This window comes from Falco punctatus (genome assembly GCF_963210335.1).
Source record: "Falco punctatus genome assembly, chromosome: 11".
NCBI classification, from domain to species: domain Eukaryota; kingdom Metazoa; phylum Chordata; class Aves; order Falconiformes; family Falconidae; genus Falco; species Falco punctatus.
This window is the reverse complement of record NC_137591.1, coordinates 27,793,725-27,803,741: the sequence shown is the minus strand read 5'-3', so window position 1 is coordinate 27,803,741 and position 10,017 is coordinate 27,793,725. Positions and strand designations below refer to the sequence as shown.

General features: G+C 53.9%; 1 protein-coding gene across 5 annotated transcripts in view; it reads left to right on the top strand.

The window, feature by feature from the left end:
* The window catches only part of PBX1 (PBX homeobox 1), a 133,400-nt gene that overhangs the window by 72,546 nt on the left and 50,837 nt on the right, over window positions 1-10,017 (top strand). Inside the window, exon 1 of one of the 5 annotated variants that reach the window (XM_080407429.1) lies at window positions 5,323-5,705. The exons of the other annotated variants lie outside the window; for them this stretch is intronic. Within the exon in view, the coding sequence (XP_080263555.1) occupies window positions 5,489-5,705 (217 nt within the window). The 5' untranslated portion in view covers window positions 5,323-5,488. Of the gene's footprint in view, window positions 1-5,322; window positions 5,706-10,017 lie in introns of those variants that run through there. 5 annotated transcript variants of the gene reach the window in all.

Sequence of the window (10,017 nt, the reverse complement as noted above, 5' to 3'; positions counted from 1 at the left end):
GTTAAGTATTCTTGCTTTCGCTGACAGTACAAAGGTGTCATATACGAGAAGGATTGACACAGACCAAAGGGTCTTGTGGGAAATATGATAATAACTATAAAGAAGACAGATTATTCCCCAGTTGCCAACATTCAAACCTTTTTACAGTCAGTTCAAACATATAAAACTTTATTGCTGTAGCAGAAAGGGGAACAATTTCTGGTTGCACAGCTTTCCCAGGGCTGGGTTTATACTGTCTGTGTTATTGCTCTATAGTGGCATTTTAAAGTTTATTGAACAAGACTTTTACAATTGAAGGAAGTATATAAAACTGTAAATTTATTAGATTTTTCAGGATAAGTGCCCTTTCTAGTTGTGCTCAAGAATTCGGAGCTACGAGAAACTGCTAGTTACAAGACTTATTAATATTAAAGACTGAGAGAGCGCACATTTTATACCTTAACTGATCTAAAAAATAATATTATGATATTACTGAAAATCTGAGCTGTCACCAAGCGGGGTGCGTAGAGCGTTTGTATAGTTTGTGTATGTATAAACAGTCTATATCTGTGTGCAGGTACATATATATGTACTTGTCTGGGTATGCCTTGCGGGGGTGTATATGCACGTGCTGTATGAGGGTGTATGCACATACGGTATGTAAACAAACGTGTGCGTGTGTGTTTGAGCATATATGTATATATAAATCCATATGTTCCTATGCAGTATTTTATTTTTATATGGATTTATTTTCTATATTGTGCAGTGCCTTCTAGTATGGAGTCTTGATGCACCTGTAAGGCTTTTAGGTGATGCGGAAATATAATTAATAGGGTGCCTGGGTGGATTTGATGGTTATATCGTGCTTGGTTGTATGTGGTGTTCATGGGCATCGCTGTGTAATTCATGTATGAAGACCTCCAGTATGTAAACTACACAATTCATTCCGTGTTCACCATTCACCTGATATTTTGTGCCTAAAACCAATAACTATGTGAGCGATGGTGGGATGGCATGTTCCAGAGGGCTGGGTGCCTGCCCCCATCCTCTGCCTTCCCCTTAAGGCAGCGGCTGAGTAATACTGGTCGTAAATTTGCAGGGACTGGATTCTCTGGTCGGCACATTTTCTGGGGGCTGCTTATGCAGCAAAACTAGGCTGCAGTGCAGCCAAAGGCAGCCCTTGGAGAGCTCGTCCCACGTATGATCTGGGGGGAAACCTGCTCCTGAGGGGTCCCTGCTGTAAGTCTTCTTTTCCAGCTTGGAGTTGATTTCACCTAAACGTGTGACTTGAATTAAAATAACTCAGAAATTGGCTTTTCTGCCTGCTGCGTGTGGAGCATCGCCTGCCCGCCGCAGTGGCTGGTGCTGCTGGAATGGCCATGGGGACATCTAAGAGGGGTTTGCTCTGGGGTGGGGATGTCCATTGGTGCAAAGGCTCTCCTGAAATGCCTCGTGCTGGAGTTGGGGGCCAGGAATACATTCCCCAGCTTAGTCTGGACATCCACCTGGGCCAGCACAGCCGCAGGAGTTAGGTGTCTTCGACTTTGGCATGTGCAGTGGCAGCTTGCAGGGGGCAGCAAGTGCTTTGGAGGCTGAGCGGGAGCAGGCAGGAGCACCACGAACTGGCAGGGAAGGCAGGGAAGTCAATAAGCCCTGAATCTTTTATGAGACCTTGGATATTCTGATCACAGCTCCGCTGGCACCGAGATAGGAATACAGATTATCTGAGAAAGCGTCTGTGGCTCGAAGCTCAGTCCTGGGTCCCCCTAAGGTTTTCAGCTTGCCTCCCCCACGTTAACATTTTTGCTGTGGGGTTTTTCGGGGGGTTTCCCCTTTTCCCTCTGCTTTTGGACTGCAGGGGGTTTGGAGCTCACGTGTGATTTCTGAGAGCCAGGGCTGGCTGGAGAAGAAGGTGGAAAGAAGGTTAGTGCAGCTAATGGGGCTAAGAGCCTTATTCCTGCATATTGTTAATAACAAAACCAAGCGGCAACACCGCACGCCGTGAGTCGGAAGAAAAGGAAAGCCCTCAGATCCCTTGTAATCCTGCATTGCGCAGTGCAACGGTGCTGGAATTGCAAGGGTTCTTTCTGAATTCATTTTGGGTTTGGAGAGAAAAAGAGAGGGGAGGAAAAGAAGGAGGATGGGGAGGAAAAAAGAAAAAAAGACCCGTGCACTGAGATGAATTTATGCCTAGGCTTGTCTTGGGAATGCAAATGTGTTTAAGACTCTCTGAGCTAAACCACCCCTTTTGGGAAGAGGGAGGGGGGAAAGGGGGAAAAAAAAAGAAGTATGACACAGAAGGGACACCGGGAGAATGTGAAATGAGGGTTTGCTGCCCCTCCTCCCGCACCCTGCCTGCTGCTGAGCTGGCACGCGGGCAGGGAGCGAGGAAACGCTGGGATGTGCTGCACGGAGGGGGGACCCAGGCGCGGGGACCCTGCGCTCTCCGGTGGGGACCCGTCACCCTGCCTCTGTCCCCTGCGGAGAGGTGGGCGCAGGTGCCTCCCCACCATCGCAGCGGCCTCGTGCACCGCCTCGCTCCCTGCGCACGCCAGCGGGGCCGCAAGCACATCAGGTGTGACATGGCCACACTGGCCCGTGCTGGTTTTCCACCTGCGGAGATAAGGAGGGTGCTGCCTGCCCAGTTCCCCCCAGCCCCACGGGAACGGGGCAGGGCTCTCCCAGCATTACAGGTTGCTCACCCAGGGGTCTGCAAAGTCGAGAGGAGGAGGGCAGAGGGGAGAGGAGAAAAAAACCGGCGGCGAGCAGGAGGGAGGAGGGATGCAGGAGGAGATGCAAACCCGCTGCCAATTGGGCAGTTGTGTCTGTTGTCTGGAGGCTGCTGCTAACCACTCGTTACAATTAAAATGAAGTGTCCGTCAGCGGCTATCTTCGCTGTGTGGCCCATATGTTTCTGAGCTGATACTGTCCGGATTATTCTGTTTGGGAGAACGATAACGGCTGTTTATAACCTTGGCAAAGACTGAGCCCTAATCAGGCTGGAGCACATTTTCACCGACTGGCTGATAACGGGCTGTTAGCTGCCTTATCGCTGGGGAGAGATAGGCCAAAATAAGCAGATCTGTAAGCACAGGAGCCCAACCAAGAGGCACATACTCTGGCCTGGCCTTTATTTTTAGATGATCTTTTCTTTTTTTCCTTTTTCTCTTTCCCGCCCCCCCCCCCCCCCCCCCTCCTTTTCCTGGCTGATTTCAGTGAAAAAGGGGGATTATTTGAGCAGAAGGGCAGGGAGGCAGCGGGTTTTGTTCACATCAGTAAATGGGGTGGCAAGAAAGGCATGTGCAAAAATAACGCAGGGGTGTTGTATCGTTTCCGTGTACCCCTCAGTTACCCCATGCCCCCCCCCCCCAACCCCTGAGGGCATCTCCACCTTTGGGAAGAAGAGTGAAGTACGTCTGTCCTCCCTTGCAGCATCCCTCCTTCCCTCGCCTTCTGCTTGCTTTGTCCTCTTTTCTCTGGGGGTGGCTCTCCAAAACAGGGCAGCGGGCTGGTTTTGGGGTGGAATCGGTTTTGTGCAGAGAAAAGGCATTTTGAAAGAGGGCAGTTCTGCTGAGTTTTCTCTCCAAAATGGGATTATGTGGAAGAACGATGCACAGCAGCGAGACCTGGGTGTTTCGGCTGCAGACACCACATTGGGCCAGAGCATGTTGAAATCATGTGTGGTTGGATACCTAACGAGCCCAATTTCCCTGAAGGCAGTCTCTCAAGGAAGGTGGCTAGAGCATCTTCCCAGTCTGCACTGGTACTCGACTGTTCCCAGCAGCTGGGTTAACCCGGTGCTGTTTGTGGTGTAGGTGTGTGATCTCGGCCAAACCGTCTTCTTCCTCGGCATGGCCCGAGTCTTGCTCCATTGCACCGTGTCTCCACTCTCGAATCTTCCAGTGGAAGTGGTCCAGATCTCCCTGCGCTGTTCCTCCCTCCCTCCCTCCGCTGCTCAGGCTCTGTACTCTGCCTTGAAGTCTCAGGCAGGTGTTCAAATAAATAATGCAGCTAAAAATACCTTTTGGCAGCAGCTGGGAGTTGTTGCGAGTGGCACTGTCGGAGTGGTGGGAATACAGCATCCCGGCTCCGCGGGCAGGTGCGTCTGTGTGCTCCGGAAAAGCAAGAGCAGGCGCTGCGGGGACAAGGGCCTGCCTGCCTCCTGGGTCTGCCACGGCCCCACCGACAAGCTGAAGAGTTGATTCTGCCCTCCCCGGCTTTGAAGCAGGCGTTGCCTTTGCTGAGGCTGGCTTTCAGTGGAAGGATGCTGCCGAGGGGACCCACCAGCTGTGTCCTAACTCACGGAGGAGTGTCATGCCAGCCCTGCGCTCTGACTGCATCAGCAGGCATCAGGAAAGAATCATTTGCGCTGTGGTGGTGTCTCAGACCGTTTCCCCTTTTGGGGGGAGCACTTTGCAAGCTGGATTGTACCACCACCTCCGGGGAAGGATGCTGCGCCCTTCCCAGACACCTCCAGGTGCTGCGAGAGCACTTGGCGCCTCGAGCTTTTGGTCCAGTTTGCTGGAAGCGGCTGTTTTAAACTCTGCCCCCAAAACCCTCTGCTGACTGCCTTTTCCAGGGGAGTCATCCTAGCTGAAGGTAGCTCCCAGAGGCTTTTCCTCTCATTCCACCTGCCTGGACCCAGACCTGGCAGCCCCAACCCCAGTGGCTGCAGAGGGCTCCGTGTCCACTAGTGCTTATCTCCTTGCTCTGCTTGGAGACCCTTTGAGACCTCCCCCAGCAGCAAATAGTTGGACGACAGATTTAATTATTGCAGCAGGAACGTTGCTGGGGGCAGTTGGCCACAAACTGACCTTGGTTTTTCTCTCGCCCAACTGATAGCAAACCCTTTGCTGCAGGTCAGAGCTGCTCCCACTCCGATGCGCAGAGGAGGGATGCTAGGCTGCTCCTCTTCCTGTGCCCATGCGTTTTGGGGAGTGCTGGTCACCTTCTGCACCAGCTGTGGGCCTTTTGGTGGGTTGTCCTTGCGCACCTCAGCTTGGAGAGCAAAGTGGCTTGTTAATGAGTCCCAAAGCAATTGTGCAAGGATAGGTGCTGGGGAAGCTGGGATGCTCCTGAGCTGCATGCTGCTCAGTGAGGTCTGAGACCTGGTCCTGCTGATAGTGCTGGCAGAAGCCATGTCAGTCCTTCAGTACTGGCTGCCATTGCTTGTCCTCCCTCTCTAGGAGCAGGGGAAGCTGCTGGTGGGGCTGGTGTAGTGGCTGAGGGTCATCTGTGGTCTGGGCGACGCTTGAGTGATGCTGGAGTCCCGCAGTGCTGCTGCCTCATTGCAGTTCTGGCCACAGCTCCCTTTTGAGGCCTGAAAAGACGAAGCCAAATGGTATGCTGGAAAACCTTCCTGACTCCGAGGGACACGCTGTCTAGGAATTGCTGGCTGCTTTTCCGTGCGTTTTGGGTGTATTTGGCCTGTTTTGACAGCAAAAGTGCAAGCACGGGGCAAAATGAGCGAAGGGTTGGACAACTTTCGGAGTGAAAACGTGGTCTGGCTATGGTGTGGTGGTCCAGCTACAGTGTGTGGTGGTCCAGCACGTGCCCCTACAAGCATGTCCGCAGTGACTTATCTTGGTCCCCAGAGCTGGGGGGTTTGCTGTGGTTCAAGAGCCTGCTGCCGGCCCGTGAAATGCAATCAGAGCTACGCGGATGCCACGAGCCAGGGCAAGCTGACTCTTCCCATCTCATCCTGCAGAGAACAAACAGAGCTCAAGGTAAAGCGCTGAAATTTCACCGTGACCTTTTCTTAAAGCATTATAATCAAGTTGAACGTTTCCAGTTGTCCCACTAATGTTTGCCCCATGGGAGAAGGCGTCCTGCTTTGAGGGAGGATGTTTGTGGCGACGAGCATGCCTGCCCCGGGAGCTCGTGGTGCTGGATGCCAAATGCCTGCTGGGGGCTGGGGAGGCGGGGGGCAGAGGCCGGGGCTGCTCCCTGCCTCCTGCTGTAATGCAGCCAGGGGAAGGAATGCACTGAATGCTCTGCATCTGCTACAGCCTTTGCTCAGGGCTCTTCGACACATGGATTGTAAAACACACACCGCCTGACGTGTCGCTGGGCACCCGTAAGGCCTCCCAAGTGTGATTCCGAGGCGTTGCTGTTGGCTCGGGCTGTGGGTTTGGCAGCTCCTGCCTGCAGGCAGGTTGGAGTTGGCTTGAGGGAACCTAGAGCTGGAGCCGGAGGGGCTTGATCCAAGGATGTGAGGAGTCGTGGGGACAGAGAGAGCCATCAGAGTCTGGCCTGGGCACAGACGAAGCCTTTCTGGGGAGAAGGGATGAGCAGCTTTTATGCTGCTGCATCTGCTAGACCCATCTTTCTTCTGAGGTCATGGCCTCTTTATGCTGGCGTCTTGTCATGCTGGGTCTGGGGCTCCTCCTCCTGCACGCAGGAGCATCTCGCTTCAGCTTGGAACAGGAGCTGCCCATGCTGCGCCCTCTGGTCCCTGTGGTTTGCCTGGCACAGAGACTGGGGTTTCCATGTCCCTCAGCTAGCAGTGGAGAAGATGACGCTGTCTTTGTTGATGATGAAGGGGACAAGGTCCACTTGGTGTCCTGCTCTGTCTCCCAGAGCCACGCAAGAGGGGTAACCCAGATGCTCCGTGCAGTTTGCCCATGCAAGCACAGCTGTGTGATTCCTGCAGGACTAGGGAGGTGGCCCATCTGCAGAGGGAAGATGTTTTTGCAGACCCTGCCCCAGCCAGGACGCCCTCACTGAGTTTGGCTCAAAATGCCCGTGACCTTCAGGCGCGCTTTTTTGGTCCCCAACAGATTTTTGAAAGATATTTAAGGGCTGAAGGATGGAGATACTTCTGTGGGGGACGGAGTGGTGGTGGGAGCAGCAGTGCTGGGATGGAAGCACAAGGGCTGCCGGACCTGTCCAGGCACCCACAGAGCTGCAGACAGCCCATCGCTGGAAGCGGGCTTCGGCCTCACCAGCCTCGCTAGCTTGCAGACACCTCCCAAAGCAGCTGGGTCCCCATGGCTGCATCCATGCGTGAGGTGAGCCCTTCTCCCTGCTGCACCTGGCCGGTCTGTGCCTCCCAGCAAAGTGAGGGTCCCCTCCAGCTGTGCGCGTGTGCTGGCACCGCTGACTTTTAGCTCGTGTTGGCTTACAACAATGCGTATGTATAAGGAGCAGGCTGGAGGGTGATGGGGGGCCGGCCCTGCAGCCGGGGGGGGTGATTTTATTTTTGAAATTTTCCTTTGAAATGTTCCAACAATCCCAATTCAGTTTTGAGCAGGAAGGCAGGATGGCTGGGTGGGGTACTGCTGCTTCCCAAGGGGTTCCTCCAGGCAGCAGCTCTGTTTGCACAAGGCATCGGATGCGGCTGTAACGTTCTCAGTGAGGATCCGTTTTAAGCATGGAAAATCAAGTTTACCACCTTGCTGAAGCCTTGTCTGAGCCAGCTGCTGTACAGCGTCGTTGGGTACGGTGGTTTGGGCGATGGTTGGGACCTCTGGAGAAGCACATCTGGTCTGTGGTTGGTCCCAAATGATGGCATAGATGTGGTGCCAGTGCTGTGCAGTGGGGTGGCTGTGGGCTGGGGGTTTCAGGGTGGCACCTCTTGGGTGATCTTGCTTTATCCCCCTCCCATACATACCCGGAGTGTCTGAAGACATGATCATGCCCTACTTGTTTCCTTCCTGGGGGTGGATGGGGCTCACCGGCGACCTGCCCCTGAACACGGCATTGCCTGCTGCTGCCCGCAGCTGCCCTGGCGAGGAGGGTCCAGCCTGGCTTTTGGGGGCAGGCAGCTGTGCATCCTGTGGCTGTGCTGTGGGTAGAGCGACCTCGGGAAGCTGCTGCCGTGTGGACATGGTCTAAGTGGGGACGGTGCCTTCCCAGGCTTGGATGCGGTCATCTGTGGCGGGATGGTTGGGCAACCAAAGCACAGGAGCGCTAAGGGGCGTAGGGTTAAAGGCAGTGGTCTCTTCGAGAGCCCCTGGCGGAGAGGTGAAGCTGGGCTGGGGAGCCCTGTGGCAGGCCTGGCAGCCAGGCAGGCGAGTCTGGTCTGTGCGTTTGTGTTCGCTTGTTCTGTGCCTCCTTCCCAGGCGTTAACTCCTTGCTGATGGAGTGGCCTCCCAGGCCAGCACACCAGTGCCCCCTCCCCACATCGCTGCCCACCCCCATGGCTCCCCATCTGGCACTGGCTCTGGGTGTCCCCCTCCACCTTCCTCCCCGGGGTGGGTAGGGGACTTGCTGCCTCCTCCCAGGCAGGTCTCCCTCGCACAAAATGGCTCCCCCCGAGCCCCCCCCCCACACCCCCCAGCTTCCCCTTCCTCCCCTTCCCCAAAACTTTCTTGCTCCGGGGTTCGCCGCAGAGCTGTCCTCTGTCTCTCAGTTGTTCCCGGCTGTCAGAGGTTATATATATCCGCTCTGCTCATGCTCATCCTCTGTAACCATTTTCTGCTACAGAATCTTCTGGCTGCTCGTTGAAGCCTTAATCCGTAATGCAGCGATCAATGGGTGTGCGCCTTTACCACTCGGATGCTCATTTTTTAATCCCCACTGCCTCCTTCAATGTCATCCCTTCCCATTTTTCTTTATAGAATTTCAGGTCTACTGTACCTGCTGATTACTTAGCAGAGACTGCTGGACATCTCCCTTAATTAATTCCATCGATTTCTCAAATCCCACAAGGTTTGGGGTCCTTAGATTTCTGAAGCAGCTAAATGGAATGTCTAAATTCCGACATTTTCCCTCTATAAATTGTTTTGCCAGGGAGACGCTGGGAGGCAGCGCTCCGGCTTTATTTATTTGGAGGCGATGTTAGCCCTGGAGCCTTCCCCGTCCTTGCTGCGGGCGCTGAGGAGGGCGTTGGGAGGGGGATGCCGCTCGCCCTCATCGCCCGGTCGCGCCACCCATCCCAGGGGTGCTCTTGCACACCCCCAGGTCCTCGGGAGCAGCATCTTCCCAGTGAAGGAGCGGGGTGCGACCAGCCTCAGGAGGGGAATGGAGCTCCTGGAAGGGACCTATTTACCAGTTGGGCCCTCACCGTGTGCGGCTGGGGAAGACTCTGTTGCTATGCGCAGGGAGCTTAATTTTATTATTACTCTCTGCTATTTAATGTCTGTCTCTCAGGCAGCTGGTGATGTTTTAATGAAGCTGGAATTGCATAGTCTGTAGCGCTGGATAATCGTAAGCTGCCGAGTCAGAATCAAATTAATAATTCATGAAATTAAAGTGTATAATTAATTCGAACTGTGCAGATGAGGAGGGACCTGAGTCTTCGGCCTGAAAGGACCGCACACATGTCCATAAAACAGGCGTGCGTGCGTCCGTCTGCAATGGCAGGCGCATCTGCACCAGGTCGCTGGCAGGGCTGGGCAGATCTGCCGTGTCTCACCTCCCCAGCCCCAGGTCCTTGGGCCATGGTACCTTCCTGGGCTGTAAGGCATAGAGGCTTAGTTTTACTTGGTTTTATTTGGGAACTTTGCCACGCACACATTCTATTTTCAGGTTAAAACTTCCACAGTAGCATGTTGGGTCCAAAAATGGTGATATTTGGTGGGTGAGGAAGTCCACCTGGCCGTGTCGTTGGGTATGGCCACATCTCCCTTCCCCTGGAGAGAAGCGAGATGTGCCTCTCCCCTTTGCAGTATCATTAATTTTTCTGTGATTGTATTGGATTTCTCATTGGACCTGGTGTGAAACTACTGGGAATGGAGCAACCGCTGGACTGCTCTGGGCTTCTGCAGCAAAATGTCCCAATTATTTGGGCTTAAAAAGGTAGAGAGGGTCAACTTGGTGGCATTAACCATCGCCCCACCAGCATGGAAGGTCTGTTACCATTGGCGACTTGTGTTCCCAACCACGTAAGTAAAAGCCGGAGGGACTTGTTGCTACTTACGCAGGTTGGAACCACCATGAAGGATACAGGCCTGAAAGTTTGAGATGTACCGGTTGCCAGTAGGTAGGATGACTAGGCTGAGCAACGCCGGAGGTTTAGGGAGCTTTTAGCTTTGGGTCTAGTTGGACCTAACAGCAACATTGTTGATGCATCTTGGAGAAAGCACTGACCCTGGT